Source organism: Bombus pyrosoma, linkage group LG10, assembly GCF_014825855.1.
Source record: "Bombus pyrosoma isolate SC7728 linkage group LG10, ASM1482585v1, whole genome shotgun sequence".
Taxonomy (NCBI): Eukaryota; Metazoa; Arthropoda; class Insecta; order Hymenoptera; family Apidae; genus Bombus; species Bombus pyrosoma.
In genome coordinates, this window is record NC_057779.1 from 7,021,709 (window position 1) to 7,044,932 (window position 23,224).

At 31.8% G+C, this 23,224-nt stretch overlaps 4 protein-coding genes across 7 annotated transcripts in view; 2 read left to right on the top strand and 2 right to left on the bottom strand.

The window, feature by feature from the left end:
- Positions 1-397: 397 nt before the first annotated feature.
- Positions 398-1,923, bottom strand: LOC122571418 (metallo-beta-lactamase domain-containing protein 1). Its single transcript, XM_043735120.1, has 5 exons — positions 1,780-1,923; positions 1,420-1,620; positions 1,191-1,355; positions 982-1,098; positions 398-905 (listed from the first exon to the last, which is right to left on the bottom strand). The coding sequence occupies exons 2-5, from the start codon at positions 1,568-1,570 to the stop codon at positions 706-708; spliced, it is 633 nt and encodes a 210-aa protein (XP_043591055.1). The 5' UTR covers positions 1,571-1,620; positions 1,780-1,923; the 3' UTR covers positions 398-705.
- On the top strand, positions 1,579-4,764 carry LOC122571417 (integrator complex subunit 9). The gene is made up of 10 exons (XM_043735119.1): positions 1,579-1,830; positions 2,050-2,244; positions 2,329-2,733; positions 2,806-3,052; positions 3,138-3,318; positions 3,385-3,620; positions 3,752-3,963; positions 4,038-4,223; positions 4,301-4,495; positions 4,576-4,764. Exons 1-10 carry the CDS (start codon positions 1,822-1,824, stop codon positions 4,693-4,695), a joined length of 1,986 nt encoding a protein of 661 aa, XP_043591054.1. The 5' UTR covers positions 1,579-1,821; the 3' UTR covers positions 4,696-4,764.
- LOC122571419 (FUN14 domain-containing protein 2) lies at positions 4,714-8,349 on the bottom strand. Of its 4 annotated transcripts, XR_006318049.1 has the most exons (5): positions 8,076-8,146; positions 7,479-7,646; positions 7,077-7,272; positions 6,834-6,982; positions 6,221-6,281 (listed from the first exon to the last, which is right to left on the bottom strand). XR_006318049.1 is itself a non-coding variant. In XM_043735122.1 (4 exons), exons 2-4 carry the CDS (start codon positions 7,637-7,639, stop codon positions 6,099-6,101), a joined length of 540 nt encoding a protein of 179 aa, XP_043591057.1. In that variant the 5' UTR covers positions 7,640-7,646; positions 8,204-8,349; the 3' UTR covers positions 4,714-6,098. The 4 variants fall into 4 exon arrangements, 3 of the variants coding, with proteins under 3 accessions (XP_043591057.1, XP_043591056.1, XP_043591058.1); XM_043735122.1 differs by lacking the exons at positions 6,834-6,982; positions 8,076-8,146 and adding an exon at positions 8,204-8,349 and having other exon boundaries at positions 4,714-6,281; XM_043735121.1 differs by lacking the exon at positions 6,834-6,982 and having other exon boundaries at positions 4,714-6,281.
- Positions 8,350-8,919: 570 nt separating this feature from the next.
- The window catches only part of LOC122571915 (histone demethylase UTY), a 143,859-nt gene continuing 129,554 nt past the window's right edge, over positions 8,920-23,224 (top strand). Inside the window, exons 1-3 of the mRNA XM_043736233.1 lie at positions 8,920-9,321; positions 9,784-10,037; positions 10,111-10,219. Coding sequence (XP_043592168.1) covers positions 9,254-9,321; positions 9,784-10,037; positions 10,111-10,219 — 431 coding nt within the window. The 5' untranslated portion in view covers positions 8,920-9,253. The remainder of the gene's footprint in view (positions 9,322-9,783; positions 10,038-10,110; positions 10,220-23,224) is intronic.

Consider the following 23,224-nt stretch of genomic DNA (forward strand, 5'->3'; position numbering starts at 1 on the left):
TATTTGTTACATATGACACATATATTTGTCAGGTATCTACTTATATGATTTTTTATATATCAACATTAAATGTGTGTACATAATGTACAAGTATATTCAACTACGATTTATTATCAGTAACATTTGAACTATTCATAAAACATGAAAAATGAAAGTTATGAATAAAATATGTGAAGTCTTATTTTAGATGTTGGCTGTGAACACAACAAAAATATTTGAATATGTAGTTTAAATATTAAAAGTGAATATTCAAATTGCAGCATATTAAGAAAATATATCTACAACATGTGTATGCTATTCTTTCTACAATTACCTATATTTAAATTAGTAAATTATTTTTTAATTATACAAAATACTACTTGACTTATTATGATATTGCATAACAAGCAGGATCGTAGCACATAGCTATTTAAATGCTCTTTTTCTAAACATTTGTGAATTAAATAATATGTAATAATCATTGCAATGTATACAAATATATATATATATAATATAATATAATAATAATATATATATAATAATGTTGTGATACTATCTGATACTGTCTACTATGTACTACACTTTACAGTGTTTAATAAAGTATTTGTAAAAACAATATGAGTATACGTAAGATTTAATCAAATATTACAAATAAATAAAATTCACGTTACAAAATATACAGAGTATAGCTACAGAAATGTATATTTTCATATATACATTATGATGTTATAGAATTATTTGACTCCTAATAATTTTTCTCATGTCATCAGTAACAGCAAACATGGGCCCATGTCCAGGTATTATAAGATTTGCCAAATCTACTACATGAGATCGCATAAGTGATTGAGTTTTTTGTAATTCTATAGTTCCTAACTCTTTCCAAATCGATGGATCTGATATGTCTTCCTTTTTTTCAAATAAATCTCCTGTAAAATATATAACAATATAGAAATGCACATAAACCATTTATAATGCTACTAAATTTATTTTAAAAAATAAAACCTGTAATAGCAAAACATGTAGGTCTCCCAGAAACTATAGTTTCAACTAAAACTGTAACATCATCTGGTGTATGTCCAGGGGTTGCTATAACTTTAACTTCTGGGCAAATTTTATATCCTGTGTAATATATTTTAGTAATTATAATTTTTATGTATTAATTTTACATTATTGATATAAATTTATTGTAAAATATGTTCTAAAAACATCACCGTCTTTAAAATTTTTATTGAAAAATAGTTCACCACGGTGAACACAAGTTCCAATTATATGTTCCGCATTTACGAAAAGATTATTATTTCCTATATGATCGGCATGATTATGAGTACATACGACATAATCAATTTTTTCAGGTGTAATATTATGTTTAAAAAGTGCTGAAATAAAATTTTCTTTTAAGTGCTTCGACAAAATTTGGAAACGTCAGATAAACAGTAACACCTTGTATTATTTTTTCTCGGTCCCAAGCTGTCATAGTATCAACGATAATATTCTTCGATGCCTTTATTAATGTACAAGAACAATTGGCTTTCATTATTTCATTGTCAAGTTTTGTAGAATAACCATTAAATAATACAATAACCTCGCACATATTTTAAATTAAATTTAGAAAAGTGCTTTTACGCTTTAGATCTTATTTCTCTGTAATTATATATTACAATATATATTGTATATTCTACACAAATAAATGTAGTCTATTGCAGTATTATTAAATAGAAAAATTAGACAAGCTTGCTTGAATTAGCAAACACATTACATTAGTGGTTATGTTCTTAATGTATATGCCGGATCAAAACATACTTGTTCATATTTGTATCGATAGCATAAAACATAACATTTAAGATGAAACTGGTAATTATAATTAGTGTAATATTTTAATATAATAGCATATTTATGAAGATTAAATTTAATTTATGAAGATTATTTTTACTGATCTTTTCCCAAATGTTTTAGTTATAAATATTTCTCAATCTAATTAAAACCATTCAAATATTATATATATATTAATTTTTATTAATTAGATGTGTTTTTATAATAGATGCATTTAAAATATATTCATTATATTTATAGTATTGTTTATCGAGTGAACCAACAAAACCATGTTTGGTTCTAAGTTTCAAAGGAATTACTTTAATGTTAGATTGCGGTTTAAATATGCAATCTATACTACATTTCATGCCAATGCCTATGGTTCCCAGCACCAAATTTAATTCCTTACCTTTGTGGCTTCCACGTGATAATCATCAAGATTGGCAAATAGAAGGGGTTTGCATATAATCACATATTTTTCAAAATTTTAAACTTCATATACAATATATTATAATATATATTATACATTCAATCTTGTAGGAACTAAAAGAATGTTGCGGCAGAGTATTTGTAGATTCGACCCCTGAATTTTCTCCACCTTTGGAGAAAATAGTAGACTTTTCAGAAATTGATGCCATTTTGATATCAAATTACACTTGTATGTTGGCTCTGCCATTTATAACAGAGGACACTGGTTTTAAAGGCATTATTTATGCTACAGAACCAACATTACAGATTGGACGATTTTTTATGGAAGAACTAGTAGAATTCATTGAACAAACTCCAAAAGCTACATTAGCTAAACATTGGAAAGAAATGTTACATGTATTACCTCCTCCATTAGCTGATGCTCTTAAGCCAAAATCTTGGAAACATATATATTCGATATCAGCAGTTAATACTGCTTTATCATATATCCAAACAGTTGGATATGATCAAAAATTGGCAAGTTGGCATAATGTTAATTTGAATATTTATATAATTCAATGCTATTCATAAATCCTTTACTTCTCATAGGATATATATGGTGCATTAACAGTCACTCCTATAAGCTCCGGATATTGTTTGGGTAGCAGTAATTGGTTAATTTCATGTGACCATGAAAAGGTTGCATTTGTAAGTGGATCCTCAACATTGACAACACATCCTCGGCCTATGGAACAAGCTACTTTGAAACATGCTAATATGTTAATACTAACTGGTTTAACTCAAACACCTACTGCAAATCCAGATACTATGCTTGGAGAACTGTGTATGACTGTTGGTAGGTAGAATTATATTATATTGTATATATTTTATTTAACATTTAAATAATTTAATATATTGTATATTGAAATGCAATTTTGTAGCTATAACACTCAGAACGGGGGGATGTGTTTTAATACCGTGTTATCCATCTGGAGTTGTATATGATTTATTTGAATGCCTTAGTACTCATTTGGATAAGTCTGGTTTCTCACAAGTTCCTTTATTTTTTATATCACCAGTAGCTGAAACATCTTTAGCATATTCAAATATTTTAGCTGAATGGTATGTTTTATATTAAATAAATAAGTATGAGGACTATTTAAATTATTTATTTTAAAATTATTGCAGGTTGTCAACAAATAAACAAAATAAAGTTTATCTTCCTGAGGAACCATTTCCACATGCTTTTCTTGTTAAAAATGCCAGGTTAAAACATTTTACATCTATATATGCCGAAGGTTTTAGTTCTGATTATAGACAACCTTGTGTTGTCTTTTGTGGTCATCCCAGCCTTAGATTTGGAGATGCAGTTCATTTTGTTCAGTTATGGGGTAATAATCCACAACATACCATAATTTTCACAGGTATATTTATTGTTATATATTATATTAAATATAATTTATAGTATATTGCAATACATTATTCGTCATATATATATGATTATTATTATGACGTGATTTGTAAAAAGTTCTATAGACAGTAATTATCATTTCAGAACCAGATTTTCCATATTTAGATGCTTTGGCACCATTTCAACCATTAGCTATGAAAGCAGTGCATTGTCCAATTGACACATCTCTTAATTTTACTCAAGCTAATAAATTAATTAGGGATTTGAAACCAGAACATTTAGTTATACCTGAGTGTTATACACAACCACCAATAACTGCTCCACATAGAACAGATCTTGTTATAGAACCTGTAGGGGTAAGTGTATTTTTTTTAATGATGTGTTATATGCAGATTATTTCATTTAATTATTAACTTATTTTACATTTAAGGAAAAACCTTTAATCACTTTCAAAAGAGGTGAAGTTATAAAATTGCCTTTAAAAAGAAAGAAAGGACGGGTGTTTATTGAGCCAGAATTAGCTGGAAATATAATTCCTAATGAAATTCGTCCTGGTTTAAGTCTTGCTTCTGTTACTGGTGAACTGGAAGTTAAGGATAACGTATATACAATAAAAGTATGTATTATTAAAATGAAATTTAATAAGTATATAATTGAAAAACATGTTTCATTAACCACAAACTTTGTTATTAGAGCATTGAAGATAGATCTAGTGGAAAACGTAAAGCGTCTTCCAGTTCACCTGCACCAATTAAGGAAGAAGTTCTTAAAGAAAGAAAACATGAGTATGGCAATTTGGATCCACAAGAACTCCTTCAAAAGCTTAATCAAGAAGGTATTCAAGGAGCCAAGTTACAACATACTCCAACTGCAACCAGTATTCATTTAGTAAGAATTTATTAAATACTTTCTTCTTAAAACATAAAATTTTCTTTTATTTATTCTTATTTTACTGTTCATGTTTACAGCAAGATGAAGATACTTTGATTCAAATAGGGGATAATTCGACACATATATTTTGTAACGGTGATCAAAAGATTAGGAGACGATTAAGGACTATTATTATGCAGTGCCTTAAGAGATTTTAGAATAAGAAGTAAATACTATTATTCTTTTGTATAGTTATAATTTTATTAAAATTTAGTTTTATTTATAAATGAGATTTTGACTTATATAGCACACAGAATAATATTTATCCTAAGTACTTTCGATTAATCATAAGCTACAAAGATATATGTCAATATATCTTCTTGCCCTTATCTTGCATATATAAGATGTGAAACTTAATGTGTTACAAAATAATATTTCAGAGGTTACAAAAGGTATGCGAAATCTTACGATCGTATAACAATCATTTTAAATATTTATACTTGTTTGACTGATTTACTAATGATTAAAATAATCATATAGAACGAAAATAGCAAGCGTTTTCATAGCATAGCACAATAAAATCCTTGGTATAAAGTAGTTTCGGTTACCTTATAATGCAATAATTACATTCAATGGTTACAATTAAAAATTTCGCATTTACTGTTGTAATATTTTGTAACAAAGTAAGCGTTACATCTTATATATACATTTATACATACACGTCGATCTATACATAATCTTTACAAATACAATAGTTAAGAGCATGGCAGTATTACATAATTTATTTCATTTATATCTTTTCATGCCATAAAATACTTGAGTAAATTCATTAAAAATCTTACGCAAAAATCTCTACGGAAAAAATATTACAAAATACTATATCATTTTATTCAAAATCATATAACTTATAGTTATATGTAAGACAGAACACATCGTTTGAGGGAAAATTTGTTTATAGTACTCTATTTTAACAATGTCTTTTATTTCATACTACTGTGTCCATTTCATATTTTTGATAAGATACTAATTAAATAATACTATTTACCTAATAAATTAAATAACAATATTTTCATAAAAAGATTTTGTAGCAGTTCGAAATTATATGAATATATTTCACAGATCCAATTAAATATAGAAAAATGGTACAAAAAAGTTATACCATTTGTTAGTATTATTAATATAAGATCATATTAATTTCTATACTTTATAAATATACTTCCTAAAATTACTGCACTATTTTTGCTACATTCTGAATGCAAAACGAGTTTTAGTATTTATTTCAACACATTTTATAGTATCTATATTATCACTTAACTAATGAAAAATTAATCAACATGTTACAAAATGGCAAATGTAGTATTAATAAAAAATATATGTTATTAATGTTAAATTAGTAACATAAATTAGTAAAGTATTAAAAAAATGTTATTAAGTTACAAATATAAAGAAGTAAAATTTCATTATATTATGTACTGTTAGGTGTGCTTAATTATTAGCATTTTCAAAACGTAAGTTCCGGTTTATATCTTATCACGTATATTTTTATGAAGTTTTATATATTGTTCTTGAAATGAAAGCATCTGAATTTTTTATATGCATTCAGAATACAGCATACTTAAATCTAATTGCCAGTTGCAAAACCAAGTGCTAAACCAGCTACAAAAGATGCAAGGAAAAAGTGAAATTCTGTAGGTTTAAAGGAGGTATCACCAGTTATGGAGTGGTACCAACGGCGCGTATGAGATTCACCATTTTTCAATAATTGTTCAGCTTTGTCTAGCTTTCTATCAACGTATCTCTCGACCTGAAACAATAGAATTTATTACTAATATAATTTATTTAATTTTGAGACAATTAATAACATATTTATAGAATGTTGTATATAAATTTGTACAAAGTATTGATATTTCAACTTCCAAAACAAAAATTTTTTCATGATATATACGAAAAGAAAATAAAATTCCAATTAATCAAATTTAAATTATTGTATTTATTGTTCGATATAACTAACTCTTTACAATGTATTTGCTATGATATGTTTGCTATTTTTTTTTCACAAGAGTTAATTTGCATGTATGCTCGAATAATCAATAATTAAAGTATAATGGTTAGAAGATGTGTAAAAACTTCTTAATGCATGCACATTATCTCAGAAATGTTAGATTATAATTACATATACATGAAATACAATGCTACAAAAATCCATGCTATAATAAACTTATATATTAAAAAATTGAAATAAAAATAGTCTTTTAAGATTTAAATAATCTTACTAATTTAAATAATAATAGGTGTTTCTTTGGTTTTTAAATACCAATGATCATGATGAAAATGATAAAAATAATATCTAACATACAATGTCAATATTGTAAGTAATAAATATATAATGTTCGTTTATGTTTCTGTACACAACTAATAGCTTCTCATTCAGGATGCTAAACCAATAATGAAACCACCAATGAAGCTTGTTGCCACAAGTGAATTGTATCGACACCATGTTCCTACCTATAAATAATATTAACATTATATTTATATATAGTGACAGGTTAAATATTCTGAACCTATAAATATTGTAATATATATATATTAGGAATTTTACCTTGTCCATAAGTCTTGGCCCTTCACCTGTTACTTTCTCTTCTACTTTATCTGATAGTTTCTCAGCTTTCTTTTGAATTTTATCCCAATTAATTTTGATGTATCCTTGATGTGCTGCAATCTGTAATATTATAATTCCACCACCAACTGCACATGCAGCAATTTTTCCAACTTTCATTGTTACAAAACCAGTCAACCTATACAAAGTATTTATATAAAATTAGATACTTTTCTTATTGAGTTTTTTTCTTTGCATGTAATTATATAGAACAAAAAGTATTCTAGATATTTAAAATTATCTTTCTTCAGTTATCATCTTCTTTTAATTTTAACTGTAAATAACTTAGATATATAATGAAGTTGAGAAGTTTTAATATATTTTTGATATGTCTATAACACCCACCATCCTGATGTTGTACCGATAATGATTTGTTTGGTGGCAGATTTTTTGCTCACATCTCCCAAGATTTTATCTATTATGCTTTTTGTTTCCTTTGAAATATCTAAGCTACATTCTCCTTTGTTCGCATCATCTTTACTTTTCTTTGTTACTGGAAGATTCATCTTCACTCTGAAAAAATATATCAATGTAAATATCTCATTATAATATAGCAATTTTAAAATACGTGGACTATTGTAAACTTTTTAATATACATGATTTTTTTTATTTAAAAATATTATTTTTTGTAAATTATTATATCATTCTTTATATTGCTTGATATCCTTGATATCACTTTATTTTACAAATTACTACGCAAATAACTATGTATGAACGCTATTTTCACGTCTTTAAATAACACTGTTAGTCTTTCTTCGACTATTCGTCAGAATAAAAATATATCGATGACTGCATTATTAAAAAATTGCAATAATGAATGTCAATGAACGATAAATTATTACTTATTTCGAATCAACACGTTATATCAAACAACGTGTAGGTAGAATATCAAAAATAGAAACAAAACATTACGAAATACAGTGAAAAACGAGAACTGTCTACCGTTTAAATAATTTTGTTGCTCCTGACTTGATTTTTTTCTTGTACACTTTGGACATGATATATTTCAGATGTGTCCTTAAATTACTTAATATTTCATAGCGGTTAGTATTTACATATGAAAGGCTCACCTAATTTCTTTGATTACCGAAGTATTTAAATAAAATTAATGCCTTTGAGCTTAGATCAATGTGACAAAATTTCTGGTATTCTACAACGATCGTTCGAGTTCAAAAACTGATGAAGACGTTAAAACAGCGAAATCACGAAGTAACCGTCCATAATATTTGATATTTTAATAATATAAAAATGTATGAATTGATATGCCATATTGTGAATTAAAGGATTAAGGATTAAAAAGATAAATAATATTAATTAGAATAATTTTAATCTACAATAATTTTTTTAATTACACGAATTATAGAGTAATTTCTTAGAAAAATCGAAAATCTAAGTAGTAGATTTTATCAGATTTTACAAATAATAAAAGTTTGATCAATTTATTATTCATTACTTATTTTCTTGTTAGGTTTGGTTCCTAACCTTTATATATTCATTATAATAAATTAAATTTATTATTATATTGTGGATTTTTATACATTTATAGAAAACTTGAAGGCATAAATTTGCGTAGAATGCACATAATACAAAAAAAGGTATAAAATATCCAAAATATAGTGCTTTCTATGAAGGTAAAATAATTTTCTACTACGATTTTCGTTTTTAATCATATTTTAAAAAATATGAATTTGCATAAAAATTCGCGGTCTATTTATTATTATTATCTTTTGAGCATCTATCTTTATCGATTTAATGACTTGATAAGCTTGAATTATATTTTATGGTTAACAAGTTGAGAATTAAACAGGTTTCCATATGCATCAGAATATATAGGTCGAATTGTTTAACTTTTCGCGCGCTTTTGAGACGTTTCGGAGAATAATGTTCTTTGGTACCGGAATTACATGTCGACGTGAACCATGATAATGGCCTTCCGTCGCGTGATTCGCCATCCTGATTTAACCTGATCGCCGCTTTTAAAAACTTATCGTCCCGATGAGGTGACGAGGTGTCGAGAGTATAAACTGCGAAAACTCTCGGATTTTCGTAGAAAGCGGCCCGTTCTAAGTGTAAACATGTGTCCTTTCTGTTTTTAATGAGTATATTTACCGAGCACGAAAATGGCCCAGGATACTGACGATATCAACTTGACCCCTCAAGAATTACAAATATTATCCGAGTTAGACAGGTGATTTTGAAGTGAATAAAATCTATTCTAATAAAGCTCGTTTTGACCTCTTACTTTGCTTTATATCAATCGTAGTTTCCTCGCTCTTCTATCAAAATATAACCTAAAAGTTTGTTTGACAGAATAGGCGCGTAATTTGATCGGTTCATTTGTAAGCGCTTGCTCCCCACTGACATCCTTTTCCATGCGTTTGAATACAACGAATATGATTAAAATGTCATTGTGTTTTTATAATTCATAATGTATTTGTTCGTAATCTCTAATATATTAATTGACACATGAAAATATGTTTATAACGTTATATAAACGAAAGTATTAATGTGAGTTACTTGTTTATGTGTACTTTGTTAAACATTTATTATAAAGCAACAATAAATAATGTGCAGTGTCGTTTGTGCTTATATAAGAGGTTCTTATTATAATCTTTTAATTAACCAATGTATTTTTTCAATATGTGTGCAGTCGACAATTTGGATTTTTGAAATTAAACTCACCGGAGCAAACAAAGAAAAAAGCTTTAGTTGTTCGTGCAATTAAATATCTAGAAAGGATGCTAGTCCAAGCACAAGCTGAAAAGCAACGTAGAAAAGCAGATAGTACAAAAATGAATCCTGATGAATTAAAGGACGACGATGAAGACAAAGGAATTAGTATCGATCCTAAAACATATTGTAAACTAGGGCATTTTCACTTACTTTTAGAAGATTATAGTAAAGGTAATTAATTGTTTGTGATAAGTTTTTATTGCTTTTCATTTACAATATTTTACATTTCTTTTAATTTCAACAGCCATGTCGGCATATCAAAAATTTTACTCCTTAAAAGGGGACTATTGGAAAGATGCTTCATTTTTATATGGTCAAGGGCTTGTTTACTACCACTTCAATGCTTTTCAATGGTAAGTGATAGCGACATAACTTTTTCATTCAGTAATATATTGTTTCATAATTGTTTTCCATTATTATGCATGTTTGTGTTTTCTTGTACATACATGATATTTCATTCTGCTTCTTCGCTATTATTTTACATTGAATAAGATAAATGAAGAATATTTTCAATTTCAATATGTGGTTTAATGCTTTCAAATACAATATAGTAATAATTTCATGCAGAAGAACATTTGCTAGGAATAATAAGTATATTAAAATACTTTGGAAATACGTAACTTATATTTGCGTTAATATCACCATTTTTTATGATGACTAAAATCATCAAAATCGCAGTAACCCGTTATTAGAAAGAAACCACAAAGTGTTTATTTAAACTAGTGCTTTGAAATGGGAGAATAAAATATGAATAAAAATCTCTACAGAAAAATGTTGTAATCTCTCATGAGAGTTGTTCACCTTGAAAAGGGGGCGTCGGCCTCTTCTTAGACGATGTACACATAGAGTTCATCGTTCTCATCTTGTATCCTCTATTTTTTTAATTTCGCGCAAAATCCTGTAGGTAATGTGGTTTTGTTTCTCGATATCGATAAAGCAGAACGGTAAAGTTCGATAAGGTAGATTACTTTCGGAAATTACGGAATAAGTTATCAGCAAGCGAATGCAACAACAGGTGTCGCTAATTTCGCTGAAATAGAGCGAAATGTGCCTACGTGTCGAGTCGTTTCATGGGTATGGCGACTAGGAAAACGCGTGGGGGAAATAATAGGCCAAGTACGTATTTATTTCAATGGCCAGAATAATAATTTTTGCTATTAATGCATTATATTCATAGTTAGTGCACTGAATTACTACATTCGTTATTTCTTATCGCTGAGCAAAGTTATTACAGTTTTTAAAGAATTCTCCGTTATATATTTATGAATTTTCTTAACACATAATAAGTTCCTCTAATTTAGAGGAAATGTAAAACTTGTGCTATGATTAGAGTCTTACATTTTTAATGAATTTATTTAAAAAATTCTTTTATGGATTTTTTCATCCAAAATTCTATCGAGAGCTATCGATTACGGTATGTATTGACCGCTTTGATAAAACTATTCAGGAAATGTAATTTAACCTTAATCGACATCAATTATCCCTGGTATATTCGAATTTCGTTACAAATCATTGCACGCGACTCGTGTGACATTTAGCATTGCCAAATTCAGAAATTGAAACGTTTTCATTAATTCTTCATCAGTTGCTTCAAAATAGCTCGTATGATTGCAGCACCATCAAATATTATCGCTTAATGCGGTTACGTTCATCATTCTTGATTAGCATCCGTGTCAGCGACCAGGTCAAAAGTTCGGTTGTCATATTACTATACTAATGAGAGTTCGCGTTATAAAAATCAAAGATGTGTCAAAAATGTAAAAATTTGATATTTTAAATCAATTACGTCTTAGCTTAAATCAAATTTAGGTCTATCTAACATCGAAATGATAATATTGCTTTATTTTTTTCTCTTTTTATTTTTAATACTTTGTAAAATATTATTTCAATAGTGTTATGTTATTAATTAATTACACCAATTAGAAATTTGGCGTAAGTAATGTAACTGCAGATATTGTTACTGTTAACTTGACATTTCCTGTTAGGCAATCGGCTTTGTAGACGGTTAGGAGTGGGAATATCGATTTCCTGTTCAACCCTCCTTAACTCGGATGGTGCAAGATTTCCGTGGAACGAAACTCACAGTGAACTCCCTTTCGATCTTTTAGCATTCCACTCGACTACCATATACCATCTAACCGTTACCAATTTCTGTAATTAGCATTGTTTCAAAAGTATTACTTATATAATAATACAGGGTGACCCTTATAACGTAATACTATTGATGACTAGAGGATGATTCTACGTGCAAGGAAGAATCGGAAGTATGAAATAAAGTCTTTTTGTTCAAGACCTAGTTTTCGAGAAAATCGAATTCGAAAATTTGCTTGGTATACATGTATATGTGAACTTGGTCAATTAACGGGCGCGAATATAAGTAGAAAATGTAGAATAAAATTTTATCATTAAAGGTCTCGTTAAAAAAAAAAAGTTATTTTATTCTCAAATACAATTGATCTTGATGGTAATGCAAATTTAAATGTATGAAATTAAACGCTTGTAAAAGTTACACCCATTTCTTTTTCTTTTCTTCTAGAAACATCAAACGACGATAATGTTATTTAAATTGGATATTAAAGATTGAGTTTCACTGTAATTCATTAGACTCGTATTATGTAGGAAAGGATTCTGTTCTGACAGTAAAAGTACAACTCGTTAAAAAATTACTTGGTCGAGTAACGCTTTTTCATTTATCCTCTGATTAACGGGAAAGCTGCTGTGGATTTCACGCTGTTCATTTTCAATATATTTGCCGTCATAAGTCACACGTTTTCACAGTAATCTGTATTTACGTGTTAATTGGACATATTTCTTTTTACTAACATACATTTATTCCCATTACGTTTGTACATACAGTTTCTCGTTATTCTTATCCAGCATCATATGATCGTTTCTAAAATACAAATCGTTTTTGTTTTTGTCGCGTGAGTCATTCAGTGATTATTCTATCGCTATTCGTATCGATAATAAATTATGCTATGTTTAAACTTTATAGACTGGAGATTTATATTTTATCTAAAAAAAAAAAAAAGTTGAGCAGAAAATATTATTCTGTTTACAGAGAAAGAATTGGATAGGAAATAGTAAGTTTTATTTTATAGAGGATTTTATAGGGAAATCTACGTCTACGCTTAATAGTTCTATTTCTTTCTTGTTTTACATCTGCGGGTCAGTTGGTAACCTTGAAACGTCAAAACAAATGTATAATCTTGGTGTAGAGCAATAGTGATTTTAATTTTAGTACAATTTATAGTAATATAGTACAAAATAGTAATCTTTGGATGGGTCGGAAGAGAAATTTTTCGAAAATGACTCTTTGCCCATGAAAATTTGATCAGCCCTGTTCTAATAAATGCTAGGCATAGCGTGTGATAAAAGAATGAAATTATAATTTCTCGTGCAACGTTGTCTGGAAGGAACGACCATATTGCGACGTACAAGGGTAATATCTTTCGTCTTTATCCTATTCGATAAACCGCAGACTTATTCAGTGAGTGAAATTGAATGGAAAATCCTCTCTGCGCGGATGCGTGAGGCGGTTTCCTTGGATATATTGGGTTTCAAAGCGTCCGTTCAGGTGTACAAAGTAGGAAGTACGTAACAGCAATTATTTGTAGTCCACGTGAATGAAAAGACAATTACACGCGCGTATTCGCCATGTTCGTGAAAACAAAAAAAGCCTTCGCCAAACATGTCTCATCGATACTATTCGTGAAAAAGTTAGAATCTCCGATACGACAGATAGAATATTCATGCATATTTCTACGAAAGGGAACCTAAATAGAAATTTTTTTTCACGAATCATACGTCGTAATAAATATTATTCTGTATTGGTGTTTTCCACATTTTCGCGTATTATGCGCACGTTGCAAATTTTTGAACTCTCAAATTCTCAAAAAAAAAAAAAAAAAAAAAAAAAAAAAATGCATAAATGAACGGTAATAAAATCGAGAAACGTCAAACGCAAGGAAAAATTGGTAGAAGGGTACGTCGTGAAAATAAAAGTGTATTTTGTCATATGTAGCCTTGGATTTTGATCCTTTTCTCTCGAATTACCCCGTTTCTTCTAATTTTTTTTAATTCGCCTGCTTTTGTATCGTAAATTCTATGGAGATTCGTTCGCTTTTGTGTTAGCTTTCACTCACCCTGCGAATGGCAACAGTAAATAGAACTGCAAGGTAGTGTGCTCGGCAACTAAAGAAACTGGAACGGGTCGCTCGATACCGTCGCGCTCTTGATAATTTTGTGTTTTGTTTGGAATGGTTACAATGATAAATCTCGTTGAATAATTAAATCTCGGTGAATGTTGAATTTTTATTATATACGCGAAACGAATGATCGTTACGGCAAGGAATTTTGTCATTTCGAATTACGCGACTGTGCATTCGAATTAGAAATAAACAAAGAAATGAAAGCAAATTTCTCTCTGTGATAAATTTCAGGGATACAGCAACGAAAGATATCAAAGAAAATAGTCGAATTACAAAATGTTGCATAGATCCTCGACTCACCGTAAGGCGATTATTAATATTTGTTTTACAAAAAAAAAAACAAAAAAAAATTAGCGCTACATATTTTTTTACAGCTGATACCAAAAATTCAAGAATTTTTAGAGATAACGAGGCAATCGTTCTCTGGATCGTTCATTTTCAATTCTTCGTCATTTAATTATATCGCGAAAGAATTAATATGAAAAACAAAAGAAAAAGAGAAGGAGAAAAAGAAATACGTGAACGTATTGATTGCGTAACACGTGGTACTTCATTTTTCATGTTTTCATAATCAAAAATTGAAAGAAATTGGATATATTAATTACATTCGCGTGATAGGTTAGTTGGTTGCAGCGTATGGCACCGCGTTTGCGATCGCGATAATTAGACGAATAGAGCCACGGTTCGTCGATAACAGAAATTACAAAGAGAAAATGGTTTGGCGCACGCTAACTCGCTGAAGTATCGACGGTGAAATGAATATTATGGTTTTTGTACCGTGAAGTTATTTCTTTGTTACCTTACATCACGTGACTGCACAAACAGGATGTTCACTATATGTATTTATAGTATTTTATAGTGCAATGAAGCTGAAACGAGTTATTGCGACTTTCCACCTTGATTCAAACATCTCCTTTAAAGGTAAATCGATATTTATTCTCGAAAATAGCTTAATTTATAACAACGTGTAAATAGCTTTGTAAATTAATTGGCCTATTTCTACATTTTAAACGATAATCGAAGATAATTAAGTGCTACAGGTGAGCCCTCTTGCACGGTAATTTAGTAACTGATATCAATTTTGGATATTATTCGTAGATTTCTTTATTCTTATTGATCCTATTGTAATAAATTCGATGTAATAATTCGTTTCACTTGTTAAACTAAACTGTGAACCGAACCGTTGGTAATTATTAAACGCTTCTTTGAAATTTATTAGTACTGACATTAATTATACCGATAATTTGTAACTTGAGAAATTTGACTAACGATATTAGTTGGATTATGCCCAAATTGTTTACACAATGTAAAAAACTTTATGAAAAACGTTTCAACGCAACGAAACAAAAACGTACACTCCTATCGAAAGATACCGAACGTAAAATAAAAATTCAAGCTCTCTCGTTGGAAAGTACTAAACACGAAATAAAAGTTCAAGCTCTCGTTGGAAAATACTGTAAACGTTAAATAAAAATTCGAGCTCTCATCGAAAATGATAGTAGGCGCAAAAAGAAAAAAAGGAAATAAAAGAAATGAATTTAATCTATCCACTGAAAAATGCTAAAACCTTTAATCGTTGTACGAATATAAAAAAATGTGTTCCATTTTTAATAGTTCATGTAACAATTACACGCGTACGCTTAATTGTACTGAATATACCGAAATTAAGAAAGATTTCGATCGCGGCACAGTATAAATTTGTATATTCTGTAGAGTACTTGACTGTCTTTGGTCCGAAGCGAAGGGAGGCTGCAGCAACCCCTTCTGTTCGATCGGCGAGCCTTTTTTTCGTCAACTTTTCACCCTCTGGCATTGAATGGAGCCAAATCTCCCTAAGGGTGATTCACGTGACGCGTGACTCGTCAGTTCGTAATCTCTCGTACGTGTGTAGTTCGCGTATTGTGCATTGTATCGGTGGCTGCAATATTTATAACGGGCCCGTCGCATTATACAGTCGTCGTTGGCTCTATGCATGCTTCTGTTTTACCATTTATCGATTTTTCTTATTTTCTACGCGCCCGCTGCCCTAACAATCACAGACGGATACGACGCGGCTACTTTCTTCTATCGTACGAACAGGCTATTTGTATGCGTTTCAGCGTCTTTGAGCGATTGTCTCAGTTTTAATGGTATATGTCGGAAGCAGTCACAGTCAAACGTGAATTATGAGCAAGAGTGTGATAAATGTATGTACTGGGTAGTTTATGGGATGTCAAAATAGGAATACTTAATCATCTCGTACATGAACTTTCTACAATAAAAATTAGAGGTTATGCGCGCCCGCGCGCTCGCTCGCACGTAACAGTTGTAATTCAAATTAAAATTGTGATGAAGGAGTTAACCTTAAAATTAATTGGAACGACTTCGGTGACGCTAACCGCTATAAGCTATCTATATTTGTTCGGTTACCTGTATCGATGATGGACAATTAATTTTGGTCGCGGATAAATATTATCAGTAATGATAGAACATTTCTTGGTTACTGTTGATCGTTGTCGATGACGAAACGAATTTTCTTGCTGATTACTTATCGAACATAAGACCGATCTTCTAGCGTTGAACTATTCCATAATTCGTCCTTTGAAATTCAGCTTCCTCAGGAATCGTGCAAAAAATGATGCACAACGAAAAATACTTTCGAATAAGTCGTAGATATATGAAAATCGAATTACAGTGAAAAGAAGATGAATTGAAAGTACATTTAAAAAGAAAGCAGAATCCACGTTGCTGTTTTTCTATACAGTGAAATTTCTGCATAATCGTTTCGTTATTAGGTAACTATTTTGAGCACAGTTGGTTGATACAGCAGCCGGGCTGTTTGTCCGCCATGGCAGAGTGGCGTTGAGTCACGTGCAACGCATAGAGATGCGTTGCAGACGATCGATTTTACGGCCTCTCCTTCTACGCACGTGTTCAGCCATGTATAGTCACACATCAAATTGGCGATCGTAACAGTCCTTATCTGTTTCCCGTGGGAGCACGATTCTGCCCTTCTTTTCGTTTTTATAAAATTAACCTTTTAAGGGCTCGTTTGGTTTAAGTAGAAAAATGAAAATAACATACCTTTTTTTATCTCGCTGCTTCTATTACGTAAAAGGTATTTTACTGATATTTTAGTAAGTGTATGATGTTTTAAGCTTCTAGTTTTGTATTTATGGTAAAAGATCAAACGTATAAAATACGATTATTATTGAGCAGTAGTAATATACATTTTATTGAAATATTAGATAAATATTACGGAGATGTTAAGATTTTAATAAATATTTATACATACGTATATCTTCTTTTAACGATGATCATGAAATTTTCTTCAACAGCGTGGATATTTCGAAATTACGATAAAAGTTTCTTTAGTGGTGTATTAGAGATGAATTTCTCAAATTATATTCGAATTCGAGTTGGATAAAATATCGGTTAGCGATTCTCTGTCGTCCATTGTTCCGTCGTTTCATCTGGAACATTTCTAGAATGTTAGAATAGAATGGTAATTAAGCTTCTCGTCACTGTCAATTACCTTAGACATTGTCATAGTTAATCTCGTCAGTCATCCATGCAATTATACATTTATCTTCAATCTCCTTATTGTGTAATTCACCGGGTTATTTTGTACTCCTCGTGTCTGGCAGTGGAAAAATAAAACGCGGCAGTGTCACGTTAGCATTATAACGAAATCATTTTGCTTTAATATGTTCATCGTACAATTTTTATGTCATATCTTTTGTGCCTTATGAGATAATAGACGGAAAAACAGAAAAAGATGTCAGCGAAGAGTGAAAATAAAATATACAAATAAAACAATAAGTAAAATTGTTACGAATTTTTTATTGAATATTTTTAGAATTTAATGTAATAATTTGACGAAGAATGCAACTGATGTTTTTTCATTTAAAAAGCCTCCTTTATTATTCTACCGAATCTCAAAAAATGTTTGAAGGAATATTTTCATTACTAAGATTAATACGATCTTAAGGAATTTTCAATTTTATGCAAATCTCTTTCACAGTATGAATATTCAAGGAGCTTCAAAGAAATAAATGTAGCAGTAAAAAACATAAATCGAAGGATATTTGAATACAGACGCCATAAAAGTTCTTCGTGTCAACGAATTTTTGTTACCGAATCATATTTAAAAAATGACGTAAATGATTAATAAATACGTTTTCTTCTCAATGTATTTAATTAATAATAATAAATATATATTAACCAAGTATGTCTCTCTTCAAAATTTGCGTACATCGATCATGTATAGAAGAAACATTCAAAATATTTCAAGATAATTCTATCATAGATAGAGCGCTATAAAATTTGTAAATATATAAAATTCTATTTTCATATTTAAAGGATGAAAAATGTATAAAACTGTACATTTGATAGGAAAAAATATTCAAAATATCACGATTAAATTTTCACTAGTGTGTATGCAGAATATGCAGAAAAATTTTATGTTTTTACTACCATCCTAAAAAAAAAAACGATATTTCAGTTCTATAAATAGAATATTGGAAATATAACAGCGTTCGATCTGTGTAAGTAGAATTCCGAAAACGGTCAAACATATTTTTACATATGGCATACTAATAAAGCAGGTTTCATTTTTACAAACCTAATACGCAAATTGTATAAATTTCTATCTATTTGCATGCAGAATATTAAAGACACGAAATTCTATTTTCAGGAATAGAATATTCAGAACATATAAAATTCGACCCACGAACAGCCACCTATAAATCTATATTTTTGAAATCGGCATTGTGTTTAAAACACACATAAATTTTATTTTTCCCATTCATAGACATAAATCCATAGAACGGCCTGTGTACTTAAAATGTTACAAGCGTAACAAATGTACATACATATACATATTTATTAAACTCATTCAATATACTATTATCACAAACAGAGTACACAAAACGGGTAAAAATTCTATTTTCGCTAAGGTCACGAAAATAGAATGGCACATGCCCTCCAATCGACGATAATATGCAACGATTCGAACGACCACGAAAAGAACCGAACATTCAACAGCACGTACAAAATTCAGAGACGACAAGGGCAATTAATTTGAATACTTATCTACCCGTTGGCCACGTGTTTCTAACGCGGGGAATTAAACTAAGGAAGCAGTCTCTTAGCAGTCGGCGGTTCGCATTTATTCGCTCTTATCGCGCTGACTGTTGTAAGTTTCCAGAGGTGGAGAGGCACCTTGCACGTGAGACTTTTCACGAGGGCTACACACGTGTACGTCGTTGTTCAAACGACATGGCCGCTGCACCCTGCCGCGTACGCGTGCAGCAAGGTGCATGCAAGCTCTGACCCAGATCGTACGATCGATATTCCCTGCCCCAGATACGCTTACAGAGATTAATATTTTTTCCACGCAAGCCTGGCGATGATCGACCCCCCTCCCTTTTCATGAACTTCGTATTTACCGTCATTTCGAGTCGAGGTTCTTCTGACCACGTTTCAGGATTAACCCTCGCTACGCTGTGGCTGTAATCGTGTGTGACATTGTTGAGCTTGTTGATTTGGGTCTCTTAAACGGTAAATAACTGCTACCTATATGACGAAAGAATTATTTTAGGTTGTCTGATATGTTTGTTTTTCTTGAAATTCTGTTTTTTTCCCATACGTATTCTTTTAGCACAATTGTTTCCTTTTAACTGGCTCGTATTCCTAAAAATTACGTTTGAGATACAAACGATAATCATTTTGATATATCTTATTGCGCTGTACAAAATTAAATTGTATTTTAATGAGGTGCGCACTACTCCAATTATTCGTACGTGTAATTTCGCTGCTTGTGAAATCAGCCATACAAATTGATGCTTACAATCTCTCGAATTACGCACGCGAGTCTGACTTAGTCGCTTAATTTGGAGTCATTGATCTAGATTGATCTTTGAAATTCATTTCTCGCTGCTAACTGATTTACAGATTACTTGCTACGATCGGCCGTATAATTGGACATATAAAACAAGCTGTTTGAATAATTCTTCGTATAATGAATTACATTCGAAAAATAGAGGAAACCGTTTGCATTAAAAATTGCTTTTAAATATTTTCTAGTCTCCTTCTATTCCAGGTAATCTATACCATCTTCAGCATAACATTTTTTTTTTTTTTAGAGATTTGTAAATGAATGTTTAAAGAGGCCTTCTAATACCGCTGAATCAGTATAAAAATACCTTGAGAATTTGCATCAGATTTTAAGAGTTATGAATAATTACATAAATATAGCATGTTGCTTAGCGGCGTGTTATTAAAAGAGAGGAATATTCATACATGTTAAGAACCTTTGGAGACAAGAAATTAGAATATTTCTCGTTCGTTCGCAAAAATATTGAATTCATTCGAATATTTTTAATATTTCCATAGATTCAAGCTAAATATCGTAAGACGATTAAAATTTCCCAGAAGTTAAAAGCGAAGAAATCACTGCAGCCTCGCATATTTAAATACAAAAGTCTCTGTTCATATGCATTTTATATAAAAAATCTTTATTAACCATGTGCAGCATAAATCATACAATTTCCCACGATACTCTTCCAATAATTACACAAATATTCCAACTGAGAATCAACACGGTGCAACCGAATCAACTTAAAACCTAACCGACAGCCTAAGCTGCTCCTCCATCCACTCGAACTTCCATCTTCGGTACAAGCATCGACGCCACCATCCGGATGGCAATGACCGCTATTCCGCTTAGTGCGTCGTTCGTTTCCGTCGAAATTCCGATTCCGCATCGACATAGTCGACAACGCGGCTCCCAGCACCGAGCGTCAGGTGGATCAGCGTCGAACTCGAGCTGTTCCTCCTCCGGTGACGTGCAACTGCTTCTCGCTGGCTAGGCTGTTGTATGCAAGTGTTACCGTATAGGAGGGACAACGAGGACAACGACGTCGACGGCGGGTGGCAGGGAGTCAGAGTCGTCTCGGTATTACTTCGCGGATCGTTCGGCGAGGTCATGGTCAGCCGGCGTGCTGAAACCGAGAGTCAACAAACTCTGTGTAAGCGAAGAGAGAAGCGAAGCCAGAAGCGGCGAACCAAGAGTACCACCGTTCGGCCATCCAGCCGGACAGTTAACCAGTCTGCCAAACATAACCCCCTGTGTGTCCGTTCAGCTGTGAGTTCCTCGAGGAAAGCCGCCCACTGCTAGCGGATTCTCTCTTGCTCTCTTCCTCCCTCCACTTTTCTTTCTTCTGCTTTCTCCTTTCCCCGTCGTTTCTGCTTTGGTCCTTCTTATCTCTGTCTTCTTCCTTTTATCCTTGTTCTTCTCTGTGTAGCGAGACCTCCATCGCTAAAAATAAATTCGCAATCATTATTTATAGCCAGCCCCGTTGCTTGAGGTTATGGTTGCACCTGCAGGTGCAGCAAGAGCGTGTCTTTTGGTGATCTCTCCTTCTGGAAACGAGATCCGTGACCTGCGATCGATTTAGTGGTCATCGATCTCTGTTTGATGTATTTGATTTGGATAGTAGCTGTGAAGGGATGTTGCACGAGTAATATTGGAAGCTCTTGGGACGAGTTAGCCTTTTCGCGGAGAAAGGTAATTTGCAGGGAAACAAATATGTGACAGAAATGTGATATATTGATTACATTTCTGTACTGTTTGCTAAGCTATTCCCACGTGTGCTTACGTTGAACGCACGTGAGCACCGTTTGGTGAATCATTCTCCCCTTACAACACGTGACACATTATATGTTATATACGCACTGTTAAAATAGGATCGATGGTTTCAAAGATTCATAGCTTTCAAATTAATATAGGTCTTACAATTAATTTCTTTAACAATTCACTATTATAGTTTTCTAACAATGCTAATAGTTATCGATATAATTAGCAATCTCACATAGCGTTGGTAACAATTGCCAATGATTATCAATACGACAAAAATGACCTGTTACCAACACAGCAATTTCACATAATTTACTCCAGACGTATCAAATCGCCAACGTCTTAGCAGTCTCGTATTAATCATTCTCCAAAACATAGCCTTAAGATAGCCAAAAAAGATGTTACGCAATTTACTCTTGACGAAAAGAAATATTGATATGATATGATATGTGCATTTATAGTGCTCAATCTCTGAGAATACGCGTGTTTATGTATACAGCCTGAAGCACGGCAAGTTTATCGACATTGGTACTTGTGACGTCGCGATTTGCGGTGGCAGCGCCCTGGACGGGTCCGTGCCTCCGCGAGCTGTGACGTCATTGGGTAGCGGGGCGAGCCGCGGGCCAATGGACGCACGCCACGTCATTGCCTGCCTCCGCTCTTCGGAGACGGCGAGTCACGTGACGTCACCAGGGACGACACGGCACTCTCCACGAGTTGAATGACCCCTACAGACCAAGTTCAATACACCGACGAGGAAAGATACGAGCGATACGACCCGCAGACCTGCGGAGTCTACCACCATAGTTCCTCCGGCGCTCGCCGTTTCGTCCGTGTTCGAAGGAAACAGAGTCTTCCTTCTACTGCGTTCCGCGCGTTCAGCTACGCTCGGCTACGCTCGAGTCGTCTCGGCTCGATTCGGCTTTCGGGAATCGGGGAGCCATTTGGCCCATAGATTCGGGCTAACTTGCGTTCGATCCGATGGACGCTCGCATTCGATGACTGCCTTCGTGGTTTCGAACAGGATTCGAATAGCCAGTCGAAATTGTCCGAATTTTATCGAGGAATCTCAATTATCGAAGAATCGATTTTGTAACTTGCAATTTGATTAGTACACGGATGTTGTATTGGGAGGAATCTGTATCGCGTACATGGTTTATGGTAGATTGTATTTGTCGGAGGTCACTTTCAGCTTTTTAATAGTTTAATGCATATGGGAGATGCTCAGGCCGATATAGAGCTACATGTGTATTGCGTGCTACCTAAGGGTTAATCATTAAACGGGAGGTAATACGAGATGAAAGATACATGTAAAACGTAATATACATAATTATTTTTTAAAGTAGTATACTGGCAATTTTATACGCAGAAGTTTGATCGTTTATTTAATTCTGCCTCGTTGTATTTGACTCGCTATCAAATTAATTAATACCATACAAATTTGCATAGGTAAAAAAGAAATCCATTTTTGAATATCTTTCTATCGGATTATTGACAAGATTTTAATCAAGTAAAATATAAATAAAACG